We start from the raw sequence: 21,183 nt of genomic DNA on the forward strand, positions 1-21,183 counted from the left end.
ACATATGTTATCATTAAAAAAGCAGCTTTCTGCAAAAAGCACAGGGTATAACACAGCTATCATTAACTTTTATTTCTTGCATCAATCTAACATGAAATCAGATCAATTCATAAGTCTTGCTGAAATAGCCCCTTACTATACATCATGATCTTGCATCATATCAGAGAATGCTGATACAACTTATCTTGGATCAGCCCTGAATTTTCAGAATTTAAAATAGGTCAAAGATATCAAAAAGGCTTAGCTGGGAGCAAATCAAATTACTACCATAGAAAAAAGAATTCTGAATGAAAAGCAACTGTTGGGAGAAAAATATCTCTGAAGAAGAAATGACATGTTCTGTTGATAAAACTGAAATCTATAAAAATGTGAAGCAAGTGAGTGTAAGATGTAGTTAAGTAATGTCATAAAACAAACTAGCAGTGAATATAGGGGTTTGAGATACAGTAGCTTTGGCTTATCTAAGAACAGTCAAGAATAGCAGCTAGAAATGTACTTAGGGGCTTCCCTGGTGGCCCAGGAGTTACGAATGCTTCTACTGCAGGGGCATGGGTCCAATCCCTGGTCGGGGAACAGCAAAAAAAGAAAAGAAAAATGTACTTAGTGAGATGTAACACCCATTCCCACTTCCCACCATGGTTCACGTTACCAATCAGAGCAACCACTCTCTACTTTCACAATAACATACAAAATGTTTCACAAGTGAGAAATCTGTCTTATGAAATTTTCTTATTGTAGTAAGAATATATTCAACAATGTATAAACATGGTTCTATGAGGATAGTTATTGCTTAAAATTACATGAAGCCAACTCTTCCATCCTAGCTACATGCAACAACAATGAAGAAAGAAAAAAAGATTTAAGATGACAGAGGACTGTGCTCCCTGCAGAATAAATCTAGGTTATACTTTCAAGTATTTGTTTTACGTATGTTATAGAACAGTACAGACAGTAAGCTTAGCTAATTAAAAATATAATGTACCTGTCCTTACTTGTTTGGTTAGTGGTCTATAATATTTAAAATATATATCTTAGTACTAACAGTTTTAAGAGAAGAGAAAGGGAGGAAAGAAGAGAGAAGGAGGAAGGAAATAAATTATTTCTCCTAAAGTAGTTTTCAATAATGGATCAGCAATTTTTATAACTTCTTTTAAAGGTAGGAACTTTTAACAACCTCAGTCTGCTGGGTTTAGAAACCTTAAGTTCACCCTGATTAGTTAAGTTTTACCTAGAATATCAGTGCCCTTCTTCATCTCTCTTCCCAGATACCTTTTCACCCCCTCATTCTCCATACACACACCACACACGCACACATACACACCACACACACACACACAGTGTTTAATTCAATTACTAGTTTAAAACAAATCCAAAAGGAATACTAACTACAGCACAATAAATGGTAGAAAGAATAAAAATACCCTGCATGCCAAATAAGTCAAAGAGACATACCATTTATTGGCTATATTTCCCAAACCATCCTTGTTCTAAATAAACCAATGATGTCAAGTCTGGGCAAAAGTAGCTCCAAAACTTCGTGGAGAGTTTACTTCTCTCAGTAATTATGGAGGAGAGCAAGGGGAGGAAACAAGCCCAGTCTTAAAATCCCAGTGTACTAGATGTCTAGGTGTTTCACAGGTATTATATATCATTGCCCATCTCCAGAGACACCAGTTGGATAAAGAATCTGATTTTAAGTTTCCTCAGTACACCTTCCAAATCCACAGGTATGATTAAACATCATACAGAGCCAGGTTGTACCTTAACCTTCATCCTAAGCTTTAGTTTTAGACTGCAGGAACTCCCATAACCGGTCAACATTTGGATCTACACTAGTCTACTACAGTGGAGTTCAAAGTGTTGATACAAATTTTAGTTTAAAACTATTAAAAAAAAAAACTATTTTATAGTCAATTTGGTTTTCTATACCACGTCAAAAAAAAAAAAAAAAAACCTAGGTTCACAAGGATCCTTAGAAATAAGGTTCACCTGAGGTAGATCTAGGCTAAAGAGAATCCCAAGGTGTATATAGGATACTTCAGCAACTCACCAGATCTTGATCAACTGGTGGGGGAGGAGTCCAGTGTTTACCTCATTTGGGAAATTTGCCAGTAATGTTATTGGATAATGTATACACAGCAGTTACCAAAGTTGTGATTTACCACAAAAGGGAAGACTTACACCAGAGTAAATCCAAACATAAAATCTATTCTTAATCAAAAGATAATCTACAATTGTGTACACTGCAAGCAACTTTGTTACCTTTTACAACTATGTAATTCACTTGATAAATATTTAAGCCATAAAGAAGAGCTGCACTGTGCATGTTTCTTTTTTAAAGACCGTGTAAAAGTCATCTTTAACAAGTTAAAAAAACAAGGGAAAGAAAGTCCCAAACCTGTGGTATCAAATTTTCGCTGATTACAAAATGGTGATTTAGACCACCTGATTTGGAAACCACAAATGTCTATAATTAAATAGGACAGCCCTACTTCACTTTCTTTTAGCAAAACAGTATTAACTGAATGATGCACCACAGAAAAGACATTATTATAAGAACTACACCCCAAGCAAAACTTTACTCTCAAATGGAATACAATTTAAATTGCAAATACCAGAACCAAGAAAAAGGACAAACATATACAGGAAACCTCATAGCCCACCTTTCTTCTTGACTGGCATTCTTGGGTCTTTCCAATGCCACAGGATTCAAGAGCTCTTTTCAGGTCTCGACTTGATCCAGCTGGATGGAGGCCAAGGGCCAGGTAACTGTTGCAAACCTCTTGGTTGTTTGAAATCCAGGCAGTCTTCTCTTCCAAATACAGAAAAAATGATGTATTTTTTCCCACAAACTTTGACAGTGCCCAAGGAGTTTAAAGAAAAACAGCTTTTGAGTTTTTCAAGTTTTTCAATGCTTCTAAAATAGTTATTCTGCTTAAAAAGAAAATTATTGTAAGCATAGAAAACATTATTAAAACTCCTCTTCAGGCAGCAATATCTCTGGAGTTCAATGACTAACTCAATTAAGGCACAAAACAAATTTAAACAGCTGTCTCATTACTCAACACATGATCAAAGATGAACTGGTTGATGATAAAGACCCTCAAATTCTTTAGAGAAAAATTTTAAACCCTCACCTCTCCAAAATACTTTTTAAAACCTCTTTAATGGTCTCTAAAATAGGTGGGGTGAGTTTGGACAGTTTTCTGGGGGCAGAACCCAGACTGAAAGGCCCTTTTCTATTTACTGGACCCGAAGTTCCGGATCTCACCCCCTCAGTGAGACAGGATCCAGCTTGCTGTCACTTTCATTTTTTTTTTTTTCTTCTGTGCTCTCCAAGCCCCTCAGGCTTGATCCTTAATGCCCCTCTGATTCTGATCCTCCCATGTATTAACCGAGAGGATTGGAAAGAAGGAAAGCAATCCCTTGGCATGGAGACATTAAAGTGACAGTGCTACTCAATGGGCACTTGATGCAGGATGAGTTGGCGAAGATCTCTTCACACTGGAGTCAGTCAAATCATGCCATCTCTTCGCATCCAGGCAGCTCCCTATCCGGCGAGGAAAAAACAGTGAGACTGCTCGAGACAAGTCAGACCTTCCCCCAAAGGTGTTTTCTGAGACGCTGTAGTAGTATTAGGCATGTGAGCATAAGCTGGGCAAACGGTTTGCGGTTTCCTAAATGGGAGAGAGTTCGGCTGCGTGGCTTCCACATCCACCCTTTTTCTCTCAGTCTCTCTCTCCAAACTACCCACCTTCCTTTCGCAGAAAAGACCAGAAATCCCTCTGCTACCGCCGGCCACCCCTCTGCCCACACCCCGTTCTTAGAGAGATGAGCACAGAAACGTCCCGCACCCCTCCACGCGATGAAGTGTTTCCTCAGGCAGGAGAAACAGCAACACTAGAAATTATATAACTCGCGATTCTGGCTTCTCTAAGACGCGGAGACGGGAGGGTCGGGGGTTGCTGGTCTGGGAGACACTGCCGGGCACTGAACGTGCACAAAAGGGGCCAGGCCTTCGCGCAGCGCCCCCTTCACCCCCACCTCGAAACATCGGCTGGCAAGGGGGGTCTTCTAGGGGAGTGGAGGGGCAAATTTCTCTCCGGCCCCTTCCCAAGCGGGGTAAACGGATGGCATGTGAGGGGACTAGAGACTGAAGAGGAGACGCTGACGGCTGTGAGGGGAGGAGGCTACTCGGGGCTGCTCCGGCGGCCGGTTGGGGGCTCTAGGGAGGAGGTGCCCGAGAAGCTGGAGCCTTAACACACGGGCTGGGCCAGAGGGGCGAGCACCCTGAAGAAGTGAAGGGGGCGGGCAGCTCGGCCACAGCTAACGGAGTTGTCCTGAGGAGAGAAACACGCGCAGCCACATTCGTGTGCGAGGACGGGCCCACGTTTCCCTCAGAATGCGAGAGCGAGGGAGCCAGGCTCACAAATAGCAGAAGCCGGGGATGAGGGCCTGGCGGGGGGCGGGCCCACGGGCGTCCGGCTCTCCTTGAAGCCAATGAGCGCCTCCAGACACCGCGCCCAATCACAACCAGGACGGAGGGCGCGGCTTTTGACTGGGCCGGGGCTGAGGGCGGTGGACGTGAGCCCGCGACCCTTCCGGACCCGAGAGCCCTGCGTCCCCGCCCACCGCCAGTCACGTGAGTCGCCAAGATGGCGGCGCTCGGGCGTGAGGCTGGAGACGACGTGCGGGTTGCCGGTGTGGTGCCGGTGGGAGCTGCGGAAGTGCCTAAGGTAGGCGGAAACCCAGGGTGCTGAGGCCCGTGATTTCTGCGACCTCAAGTGCTAGCGCACTCTTCTGAAATGATGCGCATAAAAGGAACCTGAAAGTCTAAACAGGACAGTTCCCCAACTCCATGCAAGGCACGTTTAAATCCCCAGTTGCTGTGAAAAGAGGTGCGGAGAAAGAAGGAGACCTAAACTTTAGTCCTGAATGATGGAGCCTGTTTTCTCTTGCCTGGGGCCTTTGTACTTTAAACCCCCCGCCATTCTATCCTGACTTCTGCCCTGGTAGTGGGTTCTGAGGACAAGACTACATCTTGCTTAACTGGGGGACTTTCAAATACCAGGTGAATGTTTGAGCAAAAGATGAATGATTGATGAATAAAATTCTCAAAGTCAAGTGAATTGATACACATAAAAGCACTACAAAACCATAAGATACTTTGAAAGTTATAAACTTGCACGATGCAGTATTACTGGTGTAATTGAATCGTGGTGACCAGTTGAGTGGCCTTGAACTCGTTACTTTTTAGATGAAATGTGCGTTATAGCAAAATCTGTACATTTCAGTACTTGTAAAACTTGTCAGGAAGTTATCAGTATATTTCTCTGCTTTAATAACAGTGCCTTAGGAAAACTAGGTATCCAGTAAACATTTGCTGTCCTGTTTCAGTATTTTAGGATCCTAATTCTGGATGTTTGTGTTCACTATATACTGAGGTAGACGAGATAGGAAGTTGGTACACGGCATTGTCTGAAAGTTTTGTGAGTAATAAGGGACTTCAGTGAATTGGATGACAGGGAAACAAAAAGTTTTCCCAAGTTTCTGGTTATCATGCTACTGACATCTGCCTTCATGTACATTAGATGGATTCGATATAGAATCTTTCTATATTGCTATCTTGTTTCTTCCATTTGCCATTTAGATGTCAGAGAGGCAAAAGATTAAATCTAGTTTGTGAGAAATTGGAATTTATAAAATATTTTTTTTTTCCTGTCTTCCCAGATAATTTAAAGAAAAAGAACTGGCTCGATTATAGTTCTTCACTGATAGGGAAATAAACTGGTCCATTATTACTCTTTGTTTAATACCATACAAATATTCGAGAGAGCCCATACCTTCACGACGTTGATTGTTGTCGTTCAGTGGTCAAGTCGTATCAGACTCTTTGCGACTCCATGGACTGCAGCACACCAGGCCTCCCTGTCCCTCACCATCTCCCACTTTGCCCAAGTTCATGTCCATTGAATCGGTGATGCCATCCAACCATCTCATCCAGTCGCCCTCAGGATGTTGATATGTTTGAATCGACCTTTCATTAGTTAAGTTCAGTTCAGTCTCTCAGTCATGTCTGACTCTTTGCGACCCCATGAATTGCAGCATGCCAGGCCTCCCTGCCATCACCAACTCCTGGAGTTCACTCAAACTCACGTCCATCGAGTCAGTGATGCCATCCAGCCATCTATCTCATACTCTGTCGTCCCCTTCTCCTCCTGCCCCAGCATCAGAGTCTTTTCCAATGAGTCAACTCTTCGCATGAGGTGGCCAAAGTACTGGAGTTTCAGCTTTAGCATCATTCCTTCCAAAGAACACCCAGGACCCATCTCCTTTAGAATGGACTGGTTGGATCTCCTTGCAGTCCAAGGGACTCTCAAGAGTCTTAACACCACAGTTCAAAAGCAACAATTCTTCGGCGCTCAGCTTTTTTCACAGTCCAACTCTCACATCCATATCACTATTCAGGAAATGAATATTACAGTGATGTTCAACATGTGTCCATTTGACTACCAGCATCAGAATCACTGGTGCAGATTTCTGGACTTTACTCCTGCTGAGCCCAGATATTTCAATAGGGAGCTCAAGAGACAGCACATCAAGTACACTGCTCATGTGATTCTTGTGCACACGAAAGGTTTAAAATCTTACTAAGTCTCTTCTATGTCCTTTATGTTTAATCCACTCTGATTCTCTTGCCCAGGACTCCTGAAATTTGAGACTTATGAGTCTGCCCTTGACCACAAATGTTGTTAACATAGGGATTCATATAAATTGTGAAGGACACAGATTTTTTTTAATCTATTCACTAGCTAATCTGGAATCCCATAATGCCAGTGTGCCAAATGATGTAACAAATACTATTAAGACTTTTCACAAAAATCTGAGAGTCTTACCCAGAGCAAAATATTTAAAAAGGGTCCTTTCTGAAAGCCTAGTTTTGTTTTGTTTTTTTTTTAACTACTGGTTTCTGTTAAGATGGCTTCCCTGATAGCTCAGTTGGTAAAGAATCTGCCTGCAATGCAGAGGACCTCAGTTTGATTTGTGGGTTGGGAATGTCTGCTGGAGAAGGGATAGGCTACTCACTCCAGTATTCTTGGGCTTCCCTGGTGGCTCAGACAGTAAAGAATCTCTGCAATGCAAGAGACCTGGGTTTGATCCCTGGGTTGGAAGATTCCCCTGGAAGAGGGCATGGCAACCCACTCCAGTATTCTTGCCTGGAGAATTCCATGGACTGTATAGTTCATGGGGTTGCAGAGAGACACGACTGAGCAACTTTCACCTTATGTTAAGATGCTACTGGCCAAACCTCATGGTCCCTCAATATTAGCAACTGTCTATGCATCACACTTGGGAGACAGGAACTTTCCAACCTTGGAGTCCAGTGCCTTAGGACCAGGCCCCCTGATATTACCATGTAACAGTTTCCAGCAAAGGCCCTACTTCCGCCCCAGGTGCTCCTCACGAGCTAGATATGTAACTTACATAATCCAAGGTAGCCATCCACTGCCTCTTCCTAGTCTGGAAGGTGTCCCTCCTCCTGATGTTCTCTCTCACTGGTTTCCAAAGAAACTCCTGCTCCTACCTCTCCAACAAACCCAGCATAATCCCCAAAACTCGGGCTTTCATGAGACAGAGGATAAAAATGGTTGTCAACAGGTAGCTACTGTTTACTTTCAGCTCTGAAAAAGCTACAGTGTGGAGAACTACAACAGGCCTGGCTACCTTCAGGGAAAACTGTAAGGAAAACAAAAATACCTGAGTAACTTAATCCTTCTACATCAAGTCCTAAGGCAAGTCAACCTCTCTGAACCTTGTTTGTCTCATCCATAAAAGTAGAGATGACCATTTTCCTACCAACTTCTCAAAGTTATTACATGAATCAAAAAACCATTGTCTAAAAGATAAGAGCCCACTAAACAATGAATGAATTAACAAAGGATGTGAAAGCAGATGACAGTACTTGATACTTTACTAGGGTCTAAATGTTTTTTAATCTGAATCTGTAGAATTTATAAGATTTACTATTAACATCATTAGCTATTATGGTTCTGAATTTTGTGTTTTCCAGGACATCAAGATACCAACATACACACATGGTCAGTCCAGGCCTTCTCTAGGAGATGCAAAACTCAGCAAACCAGTAGTCATCGAAATCATAGAAAAAAAAATTGAATGCCTTAGAAAAGAAAAGTAAGAGACACACCCAGACTGAAAGTCAATAACTTTATTTGTAGATCTTCTGTATTGCCATGGTTTCTAGGTATCTAAGATCCTATTAACTGTACTGAGTTGGTTATGAAGAAAGCTTTTTTTAAAAAAAGAACTGGAGGGAAACATGAGCAGATGAAAATAGCCGTTTGTTACAATACTGAGACTGGATAATTTCTTTTGTCTCTTGAAATTCCTTTGTTTCTCAAATTGTTGAAATGTTATCTGTGCAATAAGCATATTTTAATTAAAGGTAATCAAGAGAACACCATTTGAGGACTACTTACATTAATTATCGATTATAATTAAATTCAGTTTAGAATTTCTTACTTCAGCCACACTGCTGAGCTCAGCAAAAAGGAATACAGGATTCCATGATGTACATATAGTCTCACATTACCATTCTGACTTTTAGATTTTAATAGAGCTCAAGAATAAAATCAATGGACATTAATCTGAATTGTTCAACATTTCTGGATTTAGGTATGAGTCAGAATAAGCAAAACTAGATCTTTCAAGTTTATTTGAAGTTTTGGAAATACTTTAAATGTATCTGGACTACTTAAATAGTTATTTTCTAGAAGACCTAACCAAATGTCAACAACTTTTTTCAGATGACCTTAAGCAAATTAATTCTTACAGTAGAAAGAACAGTATTCTTGGATTTAGCTAGCTTATAAAATTTGGCTACATTGGAAGTACTGATCCTTATTTTTGGCCAAAATTTATTTCTCTTTAAAAGAGCTCCATCTTAGAACCACACTGTTCTCAGAAAGAGAATTATATTATCCTCTCATTAGAACGCAATCTCCATGAGGGGTGGGATTTTTTTGTTTTTTTCCCCGCTTTATTCACTGCTCCAGCCTTAGCACAAAGAAAATACCTTTCACAGAGTAAATGCTTAAGAAAAATGTGATGTTGCATAAATATATAATAACAAATGACTACACAGGAAAGGATATATCTGTTAGAAGAGTATTATGTTGAACTTAACTTTCACTCTGTTTTTCCAATTAGGACTTTAAATATATATGGAACACTGACCTTTGGAACAACAGCTGCTTTCTCTGGAATGTTGACAAACTTCATTTTCAGACATCGCTTCAAGGTCACGCATGATGTTTTGAAGACATATGCATCATTGACTGCACTTCCATTTTTGTCTACCATAGTTTCTTATAAGCTTCTTGTAACAGATGCTTTGTGTTCAGGTAATTTTAAATTCATTAGCATATCATGTGTTTATATCTAAGTAAAATTACTCATTAACATATACTGTTGCTACTGCTGATAATAATCCCTTACATGTGTATATTTCTTTACCACTAACAAAAGTACCTTCACATATATTGTCCTGTTTAAATGCCACAATAGTCTTCCTAATCAGACAGGAAAAATAGTATTGTGGCTTTTTTTTTTTTAACAGGTAAGATACTAAGCTGAGACAGGTTCAGGTACACTAAGAAGCAACATAATGTACTAGAAAAAAAGCAGGCTTTGGTATACTACATATTTCACTTAAGTTTTGTGACACTGGGCAAGTCATTTAAGAGACATGCTTGTTTTAAGAGACTCAGTTGTTTTGTATCTATGAATTAGGACTAATAGTACTTACCTCAGGATTGTTTTAAAAATTAAGATAATGTATGCTGAATGCCTGGCATAGTATCTGGTATATTATGGGCGTCTGATGTTACTTCCTGAGGAACTTCAGGAACTTCCTAAGTTACTTCCCGTACTTTAAGTTTCACAGCTAGTAATTGATGGAACCCATGATCCCTGTTCATCAGGTACCTGCTTAAATACCTCATCTCCAGGGAAATCTCTGATTCCCTCAGGTTAAGTTTCTCCATACATTCTCTATTCATTTTACCTTCAAAGCATGTGCACGTTTAAGTATTTGTCTAATGCATTTCTTTCTTAGTAGACTTGACCTGAAGATCAGTGGTTGGGTCTGTTGTGTTACACTGTATCCCTAGCACATGACTGATATACAGACAATACAAATGTACTAATCTGGAATCCAGATATCTGGTCTGCTAGTTTAATATTCTTCATTGTGAAATTGCTCTTGCACCAGCTGTATAAGTAAGAAGTGAACTTATCCTTATATAAAGTGTAATAAAAACATTTAAAATTTTTGATGCATTCAGTATATTGTACCATACACTGAATTTCTAGCATTCTTTCAACTATTTTGCTGTGGTTGAGGACAATGCAAATAAGTACAGTATAAGAACCCAAGACTCTTAATAGCCAAATTTACTTTTGTTTTCCAGGTAACATAAGCCAGGAAAATTGTGTTCTTAGAAGCTCACTGATTGGCATAGCATGTGGTGTTTTATATCCCACTGCTTTGGCTTTTTCTAAAAATGGACGTCTGGCATTCAAGTAAGTCCATCTTCTTGTTCCTTCTTTTCCTTCTCCTCCCTTCCCTACCTCCATACTTCCAAATTTTTTTTTTAATGTTAATAAATTCTCCTTATTCTTTAGCTGCCAGTGACACATTTTAATTAAGATATCATGGTTTCATATTTCAAATAGCTAATTTTAACCCTTTTTGCTTTCTACATGAAAGATCTAGAACAGAAATGATCAGTTTAGGAGAAATCAACAAATGTTCCATAGAATTTACATCCAGACGAAGTCCTTAACTCTTTTTCCTTTTTAGGTATCATACTGTTCCCATGCCACCAAAAGGAAGGGTTTTACTTTATTGGCTGCTGCTTTGTCATACAGAGATAAAAGCAATGGTGATCCCTCTCATCCTTCAGACAACCTTTGGAATATTTCATGGTCTGCAGCACTATGCAATATTTGAAAGTACACTTGAGAAAACTGTTCATGAAGATTAACTGAAGAATGAATGGACACTAAATCAGCTGAATGAACTTTTTTATAAGGACTCAGGCATTGCTGAAAGAGTTAAAAAAATAGTTCTGGATAGTTTGTCTCTTTTCCTTTTGCCCAGTATACAGCAGGTGCTCAATAAATAGTAAATAAATGTAGATTTTGTCTCTGTTTCGTTATTATATATGGAAATGGGCTTGAGGCCCCAGGGTCTAATCTATACATTTATATATTTATTCATTCATAAACATGGAGCACCTGCTAGGTCTCAGGCATTGTGTTACTTTTAATAAGAAATGGCCCTTACCCAGAAGAAACTCACAATTAGAAATGTGAACACACAGCATGAGAGGGTTTGAGAGGTATACCTGTAATTGTGTGAGCATACTGAGGATGTAGCTGTTAAATACTTGTGCAGAAGGGAAAGCTATGGGGAAAAGTGACATTGTCCTAAATTTTGAAGGGAAAGTTGAAAGTTCACAAGAAATCAATATAGAAATAACGTAACAGCCCATTCCTCTGAACTCTCATTCAGTATGCTTAGTAGCTCTTAATCATTAACAAATTCACTATGCTATTTAAAGAACATTTATTGGGACTTTCCTGGTGGTCTAGAGACTTTTAAGACTCCATGCTCCCAGAGCAGACAGCCATTGGAATATTTCATGGTCTGGGTTTGATCCCCTGGTCAGGGAACTAGATCCCACATGCTGGAACTTAAAGAGTTCACATGCCATAACTAAAGGTCCTGCTTGCCCCAGTGAAGATTAAAGATCCTATGTGCTGCAACTAAGCCCCAGCACAGCCAAATAAATATTTTTGAAAGAAAGAACATTTATTGAGTATCTATTTGCTATTAATATTGGTACCAGGGGTACAAAGATTCAGTCCTTGCCCTCAAGAAGGTTAATCTAAAGGAGGTCACAGCATGCTGCTTAAGTCTGCTACAGCACTCCTGAGCTACACATTTAATTAAGGAAACTTAGTACCAGAAATGAACACTGATGAACAAGACACGCAATGGAATCTCATAGCTTATTCTCTGTCTTAATCATGTTCATCTTGAGATTTAAGGATTTGGTCATCTGAGGCCCCAGGCAACCTACAGCAGAAATGGAAATCTTAACAAGGTGCTTTACAGCATCAAATATAACAATCTGAAACACATACACTCCTACTAATTAAAAAAAAAATGGCCAGTAAGCCATTCAGCTTCTATTCTCAGAATAATTCATGATACTTGAAACTGAGGAAAAGGCAGGTGAAGGGAGGGAGAGAGGGAGCCAAGTCAAGCAGATAACTACATCAATGGTATTAATATTAACTCTTAAAAATTATTAAGCAACAAGTACATGAAAACCTCATTGTGAGATATTCAAATGATCCAGAAGAATAAAAAGTGAGACATGAAAGTCCCCCTTCACACCCACTCCATCCTATTTCTACTCCATTCTCCAGGGGTAACTACTAAGTTAGCACGACTCTTTCCTTATAGTCTTCCTTTGTAATTTACATATTTTTAAATAAATGGTATTATCCATACATATACTGGAAATTTTCACTTCACTGTATATCTTAGCTTTCCAACTCATTTCATATAAGTCTCATATGTGCTTTTTAGTGACTAAAAAACATTCTTAGTGATTCCAGTATTCACATAGGTGACCCTTTCAACACCTTGGTGTCTCTATCATACCACTTATTCCCATGGTCATACTCTAGACCTGTGCCATCCAATATATAATAGTCATTAGTCATTTGTGGCTGCTGAGCATTTGAAATGTGACTAGTCTAAATTGAGATACATTGTAAGTGTAAAATACGCATTAAGTTTTAAAGATTTTCTATGTAAAAGAATGCAAGATATCTCAATCTTGATTACATGTTGAAATGTTACTCTTTTGGATATACTGGGTTAAATAAACACATTAAAATTGATTTTATCTGCTGTTTTTTTTTTAATCTGGCTACTAGGAACTCTTAAGTTACATACACATGTGCATGCTAGATCACTTCAGTCATGTCTGACTCTTTGTGACCCCATGGATTGTAGCCTGCCAAGCTCCTCTGTCCATGGGATTCTCCAGGCAAGAATACTAGAGTGGGTTGCCATGCCTTCCTCCAGGGGATCTTCCCAACCCAGGGATCAAAGCACATCTCTTAGGTCTCCTGCATTGGCAGGCAGGGTCTTTACCACTAGCACCACCTGGGAAGTCCTACATAAAGTGGCATGTATTTTTATCAAATTGTTTCTCTAGACCTTATCGTTATCAATAAACTCAAATTCTTCACATTGTCAGTTATAAAACTCCATGTTCTGGTCACTACCTCCCGTCCTTCCCATCTTTTCCTCCTCACACCACATACTTCGCTTTACCAGAATCTATAATCCATCGATCCCACTACCTTTTCACTGTCTCTCACCCCTCTACCTCCTGACTATCCCTCTCCAGTTTCAGCTACATCAATCTTTTTAAAGTTTTCCAATCTTGAGGAAAAAAGCATAAAAATGAATCTAGCTAAATTTGATTATGAAATAGAGGTACTGGCCTCTTGTTTTCTTTTGTGAATTTTCTGTTCACGCCTTTGACCCATTTGATTTGTAAATCAAATAAATTCTCTGTAAATTCTGGGTATTTTGCTTCTTCAGATGCCGAGATAGTCATCTGGGAAATAGCAAGATTGACTTATATGTTCACTTCCCTTGCCAACTGAAAACAGAAGAGATTTGTCCCTTACTCCATGACTTCAATTTGCCTTTTATACAATAGAAAATGTAGGGAAGTATGTCAATATTTTCCTCTGGCTTTGGGAAGCAGTACTTGTCAAAGTCTCTGTAAGAGGCCATAAAGGGGAATTAGGGAAATCTTGATCTGAGCCTGAGCCCAAAGGTAAAACTAAGTGAACCACAGTGAAGAAAGGCAGCAAGTCTCTAGAGGCAAGATAGTTCAGAGGTGTGAAGTACAGCCTGGAGCTCCCTTCTCAAAGTTCAGATCCTGGCCTTACTATGCACCAATGGGATGACTTTGAATAAGCTATTTTACCTCTCTGCACCTCAGTTTCCTCATCTGTAAAATGAGAAATAAAGACTACTTACCTCATAGTGTTGTCAGGACTAAATGAGTTAATACATGTAAATCAAAATTGTGGCCAACTCACAGGATGTTACTGCCATTACCACACACCAGTTTACCATTTTTCTAGGAAATATTAGAAGCACAGCAAAGAAAATCTGTAACTTCCATTTGAATACATATTCATTCATTCGGCTAATATTAAGACGTAGTGTATGAAAAACATTGTAGACCACATGTTGGGCAATTTACCTAAACTTTCTGACTGCTTTGCAGTAAGGTTATAAAAATGGAACCACACCATACCTGGCCTATAGAAGGTGCTCAATAAATGTGTTTACATTTGTCTGTTTTCCCTGCTATTTTCCCTGAGTCATATAACAGTGACTAAGATATGGTCCCAACTATAAGCTCTTACCTTCTCTCTTGGATTTTTCCCCCTCCATTTCCTCCAACTGCCTTATTGGCCATGTGATTATCCTGTTTTGTGTTTACTGTATCACACTGTATTGCTTGCAGTGTATTGTATAATATTGATTTTCTTCTTGCTTTTGAACAATTATATTGGCATGTATAAACTATTGAGCATTTTAATTTCCAAGCTTAAGCAGTAATCTAATAATGAGGAAATTATATTCTACAGATGTGGCTGAATTTCATAGAACCTGTTCACTTACTTTCCTAGGCCTCATTTAAAAAAAAAAATTGTTCCAAATATACATAACGCATATTCCTCTACTTTCAACATCTTATCCTCCTCAAAGTCATACTATCATTAATAACTATGAATAATTGAATCTTGGTACCCCTGAATACCACCAGCTTCACTAAAGTAACAAGGCCCCCTAAAAGCCTCCCCAAGATTAGACATAGCAGAAGAGTAGTGAACTTAAAAGACATAACAATAGCAACTTCAAAATAAAACTGAAAAAAACTAGCGTAGTATTAGCGAGTAGACTTATATATCTATAATTTAAGACAAAGAAGCAATTAAAAAAAATGTTTGAAATAGTAATGGCCAAAACTTTCCAAATTTGATAAAACCTATAAAACCAGGTTCAATGATTTCCAGATCAAAATGGTGACACAACAGGCCCTTAAACTCATCTCCTACCATAAACACACTGAATCTATAGCTACACATGAGCAAATCCCTCTAAAAGAAATCCAGTGGCCAACAAACACATGAAAAGATGTTCAATGTCACTAATTATTACAGAAATGCAAATCAAAATTACAATGAGGTATATCAGCTCACACCAGTCTGAACAGTCATTATGAAAAAATCTACAAACAATAAATGCTGTAGAGGGTGTGAGAAAAGGGAACCCTCTTACACTGTTAGTGGGAATGTAAATTGATACACCCACTATGGAGAACAGTATGGAGGGTCCTCAAAAAGCTAAAACTAGAACTAGCATATGACCCAGCAATCCCACTCTGGGCATACACCCACAGAAAACCATAACTCAAGAAGATACATGCACCCCAATATGCATTACAGTACAATTTACAATAGCCAAGACATGGAAGCAACCAAAATGTCCATCAACAGAGGAATGGATAAAGAAGATGCTGTACACAGATACAATGGAATATTACTCAGTCATAAAAAGAACTTGGGCAATTTGAAGAGAACCTGGATAGACCTAGAGACTGTCATACACAGTGAAGTAAGTTAGAGAAAAACAAATATCGTTTATTAATGCTTGTATGAGGAATCTAGAAACATGGTAGAGATGAACTTATCTGCCAAGCAGAAATAGCAACAAAGATGTAGAGAACAAACGTATGGATACCAAGGTGGACAGAGCGGGTAGGATGAATTGGGAGATTAGGATTGACATATATACATTGCTGCTGCTGCTGCTGCTGCTAAGTCGCTTCAGTCGTGTCTGACTCTGTGTGACCCCAGAGATGGCAGCCCACCAGGCTCCCCCGTCCCTGGGATTCTCCAGGCAAGAACACTGGAGTTTAAATAGATAACTAATGAGAACCTACTGTACAGCACAGAGAACTCTACTCAATGCTCTGTAGTAACCTAAATGGGAAGGAAATCTAAAAAAGAGGGGATATATGTGTATGTATAACTGATTAACGAGCAGAAACTAACACAACATTGCAAAGCAACTACAGCCAATAAAAATTAATTTAAAAAAAAGAAATCTAGACAACTAACTGAGCAACTACTACATATTAGGCAAACAAGAAGAGGTACACAACAAAGTATGTAGGAAAAGCTGAGAAACAGGCTTTCCATAAGCCCCACTGCCAACCGAATAACACACTATCGGGGGAAACTTGAAAATCCCAGTTCCTTCCTGAGGAGAGAAGGATTTGGACCCAACACCTAGTATTCCAACATTTGAACTTCACCTGAAAGGACTTGTAAAATGACTAGACTTGTTTAATTTTCCTATTATCCATCTGTAAAAGGACAGTAATATTTATGTCTTGAGGATACTGTAAGAATTAATTAAACTAACTAAATGTCCATTCACAGATGAATGGGTAAAGAAGATGTGGTACATGTATACAATGGACTACTACTCAGCCATAAAAAAGAATGAAATAATGCCATTGCAGCAACATGGATGGACCTAGAGATTATCATACTAAGTGAAGTAAGTCAGACAAGATAAATATATCACTTATACGTGGAATTTAAAATATGACACAAATGACCTTACCTATGAAACATACTTACAGACAGACAATAAACTGGTGGGTGCCAAGGATCTGGGCCTTGGGGAGGGGTAAATTGAGAGTTTGGGATTAGCAGATGCAAACTATTATAGAATGGATACAGAATGGATAAACAATATGGATACAGAATGGATAGACAACATGGTCCTACAGAAGAGCACAGGAAACTATATTCAATATCCTGTGATAAATCATAATAGAAAGGAATATGAAAAAGAATTTAGAAGGCAAAGTGGTTGTCTGAGGAGGCTTTACTAATAGCTGAGAAAAGAAGACAAGCAAAAGGCAAAGGAAAAAGGGAAAAATATACCCAACAGAATGTGGAGTTCCAGAGAATAGCAAGGAGAGATAAGAAAGCCTTCTTAAGTGAACAATGAAAAGAAATAGAGGAAAACAATAGAATGGGAAAGACTAGAGATATCTTCAAGAAAATTAGAGATATCAAGGGAACATTTCAGGCAAGGATAGGCATGATAAAGGACAGAAATGGCAAGGACCTAACAGAAGCAAAAGAGATTAAGAAGAGGTGGCAAGAATACACAGAAGAACTACACAAAAAAGTTTTAATGACCTGGATAACCACAACAGTGTGGTCACTCACCTAGAGCCAGACTTCCTGGAGTGTGAAGTGAAGTGCCTTAGGAATCATTTCTACCAAAAAGCTACTGGAGGTGATGGAATTCCAGCTGAGCTGTTTCATATCCTAAAAGATGATGCTGTTAACGTGCTACATTCAATATGCCAGCAAATCTGGAAAACTTAGCAGTGGCCACAGGACTGGAAAAGATCAGTTTTCACTCCAATTCCAAAGAAGCAAATGTCAAAGTGTTCAAACTACCATGCAACTGCACTTATTTCACATGGTAGCAAGGTAATGCTCAAAATCCTTCAAGCTAGGCTTCAACAGTATGTGAACCAAGAGCTTCTGGATGTACAAACTGCCTTAGAAAAGGCAGAGGAACCAGAGATCAAACATCCAACATTCATTGGATCACAGGGAAAGAAAGGGAATTCCAGAAAAACATCTACTTCTGCTTCACTGACTATGCTAAAGACTTTGACTGTGTGGATCACAACAAACTGGGGAAAATTCTTAAAAAGATGACAATACCAGACCACCTTACCTGTCTCCTAAGAAACCTGTATGCACATAAAACAACAGACTGATTCAAAATTGAAAAAGGAGTACATCAAGACTGTATATTGTCACCTTGCTTATTTAACTTCTATGCAGAGTACATCATGTGAAATGCTGGGCTGGAAGAATCACAAGCTGGAATCAAGATTGCTGGGAGAAACATTTACAACCTCAGATATGCAGAAAACACCACTCTAATGGCAAAAAGTAAAGAGGAATTAAAGAGCCTCTTGATGAGGGTGAAACAGAGTGAAAAAGTTTACTTAAACTCAACATTCAAAAAACTAAGATCACGGCATCTGGTCCTAACACTTCATGGCAAATAGATGGGGGGAAAATGGAAATGGTGACAGGGTTTATTTTTTTGGACTCCAAAATCATTGCAGATGGTGACTGCAGCCATGAAATTAAAAGATGCTTGCTCCTTGGCAGGAAAGCTATGACAAATCTAAACAGTGTTTAAAAATAAAATAAAATTTAAAAAAATTAAAAAAAAAAAACAGTGTATTAAAAAGCAGAGACATCACTTCGCTGACAAAAGTTCTTAATAGTCAAAGCTATGATTCTTCAAGTAGTCATGTACACATGTGAGAGTTGGACCATAAAGAAAGCTGAGCACTGAAGAACTGATGCTTTCTAACTGTGGTGTTGGACAAGACTCTAGAGAGTCCCTTGGACTGCAAAAAGATCAAACCAGTCAATTCTAAAGGAAATCAACGCTAAGTATTCATTGGAAGGACTGATGCTAAAGCTAAAGCTCCAGTACTTTGGCCACCTGATGCAAAGAGCTGATTCACTGGAAAAGACCCTGATCGTGGGGAAGACTGAAGGCAGGAAAAGAAGGTGACAGAGAATGAGATGGTTGGATAGTATCACTGACTCAATGGACATGAGTTTGAGCAAACCCTGGGAGAAAGTGAAGGACAGGGAAGCCTGGCATGCTACAGTCCATGGGGTCTCAAAGAGTAAGACATGACTTAGCAACTATACAACAATATATATATATATATATATATATAACTATATGTGAATAAAATGACCTTTTTGAAAAAGACCCTGCACCCCAGGTGCACACCAAGCCAACTGTCTCAAAGTTGGCAGGAAAATTCACTGCACTTTCTCTTGCCAGAACCCTTACTGCCCACACAGTGTGGTACCATTAGGAGGAAAACCTCAATTCGCATACTCTTCCTGGTGAGAGAAACAAGTAGAATTTATGTTCAAAACTCTGACTTTTAAGGGGGCTGCCTGAGGGACCATTCTCCATCTCATTTGAATCCAAGTACCGACAGAAAGGAAGGGGTCAGATTAGGGATATCTAAGAACTCAACCATCATTGTGCACCAATCTCCATTACCAGACAGACTAGGTAGAGATCCAAAACTGGAGCACCAAAGAGGACACGGTATCAAAGAGACCCTCCAGCAGGAGCTTTCAAGAAGAATTAGCAAACCTCTTAAAGCACAGAGAGTATGTGTCCTCAGAAAATATTTGAGTGGCCTCCAGAATCACTAGCCAGGCTAAGTGGAAAAAGTTCTCCCTATACAATTGCAGATTGAAAAATCTGGGAGTGATGCCTGATTTTTCAAATGCTAAAGTCCCAATGAAAAGTAACAAGCCATACAAAAAAAAAACAAGAAAAAAGACACATTTAAAGGAATAAATTAAATCTCCAGAAACTAACCCTAATGAGACAAACAGAAATGTATTAATTACCAAAAAAATAAAAATTGTTACAAGGTTGCTTGATGAATTAAAAGAGAACACGGACATCTAACTGAAATCAGGAAATTATGCAATGAACAAAATGCGAAAATCAATAAAGGAAGGAAACTATGAAGAAGAACCAAACAGAAATTGTAGAACTTAAGAATGCTGTAAATATCTAGATTGAAAAATTCACTAAAGGGACTCAAAAGTAAAGGCAAGAAATCAGAAGAAATAATCAGTGAACTTGAAGACATAACTTTCAAATTTGGCGGGGGGCGGGGGCTGGTATAGCTCAGGGGTTGAGCGTTTGACTGCAAAAGTTGTTTGGTTTTTTGTGGGTTTTTGTTTTGTTTTTTTTTGCAGAGGAGAAAAGGAAAAAAATGAACGATGAAAAATGAAGACAGCCTACAGCACTCTGGGGTCATCATCAAATGGAACCATATATGCATCATGTGAATCCCAGCAGGAGAAGAAAGGAAGAAGAAATAATGGTCAAAATCTTACCAAATCTGAGGAGAGAAGTGGACATACAAAATCAAGATATTCGAGAAACTCCAGTTAGGAAAACTCTAAAGGGATTTGCAATGAGAGATGTTGCTGAAAGAGAAAATCAAGAAGACATGACCAGAGAGCTGGATCAGGGCAAAATGGCTTCTCTTCCACTCTCTGTCCTTAGAATGCTCATTCTGCCCTTGAAAATGGTAGGAACCGTTTTCAAGGACACAGCCTTGAGACAGCAGTATTGTTGAGACCATCCAGATAGCATACATATGACTGAACCCAGTTAAAGCCACTCTGTAAACTTAGAGATTCTGACAGGTGGTGTGGAGATCTACTCACCTTGCAGCTGCCCAAGATAAGCCCTGTATGTAAATTCCCTTGCTTAATAAAACTGCCACCCACCAAGATGAAGTTGTCTGCTTCATTCATCAGTCTCTCCTTGTCCTCCTTGTGTAGAGGCCAGTTTGCAAATCTACAGACATTATAATCAAACTGTCAAAAGTCACAGGCAAAGGATCTTAAAAGCAGCCAGGGAAAAGCAACTTGTTATGTACAAAGGGGCTACTAGTAGATTATAAGCAGATTTCTCAGTGAAAACTCTGTAGGCTGGAAAGGAGTAAGATGATATATTTAAAGTACTGAAAGAAAAAAATGCCAACCAATAATACCATAACTTGGGGAACTGTTCTTCAAAAAACAAAGGAGAAATAATTTCCTACAAAAACCAAAGTTGAGGACATTCCTTACCACTAGACCTGCCCTACAAAATGCTGAAGGGAATCCTTCCAGTTAAAGCAAAAAGACTATAAGCAACAACACAAAACCATCCAAAAGTATAAAACTCCCTGGTAAAGGTAAGTATTCTGTAGTGTGATAATGTATATGTGTAAATCACTTTACAATCTAATATAGAATTTAAGATACAAAAGCATAAAAATTGTAAATTTGTTACCGGTATGCAATATAAAAGAAGTAACTATCGTCAATAACATA

At 39.0% G+C, this 21,183-nt stretch overlaps 2 protein-coding genes across 14 annotated transcripts in view; one reads left to right on the plus strand and one right to left on the minus strand.

Annotated features, from left to right (window-relative positions):
- Positions 1–4,486, minus strand: part of DLG2 (discs large MAGUK scaffold protein 2) — a 2,335,250-nt gene extending 2,330,764 nt beyond the window's left edge. For all 12 annotated transcript variants that reach the window (XM_086384619.1, XM_086384611.1, XM_086384617.1 and 9 more), the window contains exon 1: positions 2,664–4,486. In XM_086384619.1, coding sequence (XP_086240745.1) covers positions 2,664–2,682 — 19 coding nt within the window. In that variant the 5' untranslated portion in view covers positions 2,683–4,486. The remainder of the gene's footprint in view (positions 1–2,663) is intronic.
- A 150-nt stretch (positions 4,487–4,636) lies between these two features.
- On the plus strand, positions 4,637–11,219 carry TMEM126B (transmembrane protein 126B). Of its 2 annotated transcripts, none has more exons than XM_086384656.1 (5): positions 4,637–4,736; positions 8,072–8,193; positions 9,229–9,422; positions 10,491–10,602; positions 10,883–11,219. In XM_086384656.1, the coding sequence occupies exons 1-5, from the start codon at positions 4,656–4,658 to the stop codon at positions 11,064–11,066; spliced, it is 693 nt and encodes a 230-aa protein (XP_086240782.1). In that variant the 5' UTR covers positions 4,637–4,655; the 3' UTR covers positions 11,067–11,219. The 2 variants fall into 2 exon arrangements, with proteins under 2 accessions (XP_086240782.1, XP_086240783.1); XM_086384657.1 differs by lacking the exon at positions 4,637–4,736 and adding an exon at positions 7,681–7,793.
- Positions 11,220–21,183: the final 9,964 nt, after the last annotated feature.

Source organism: Bos grunniens, chromosome 29, assembly GCF_055505025.1.
Source record: "Bos grunniens cultivar Pamir isolate PY7600 chromosome 29, Bosgru_T2T1.0, whole genome shotgun sequence".
Lineage (NCBI taxonomy): Eukaryota > Metazoa > Chordata > Mammalia > Artiodactyla > Bovidae > Bos > Bos grunniens.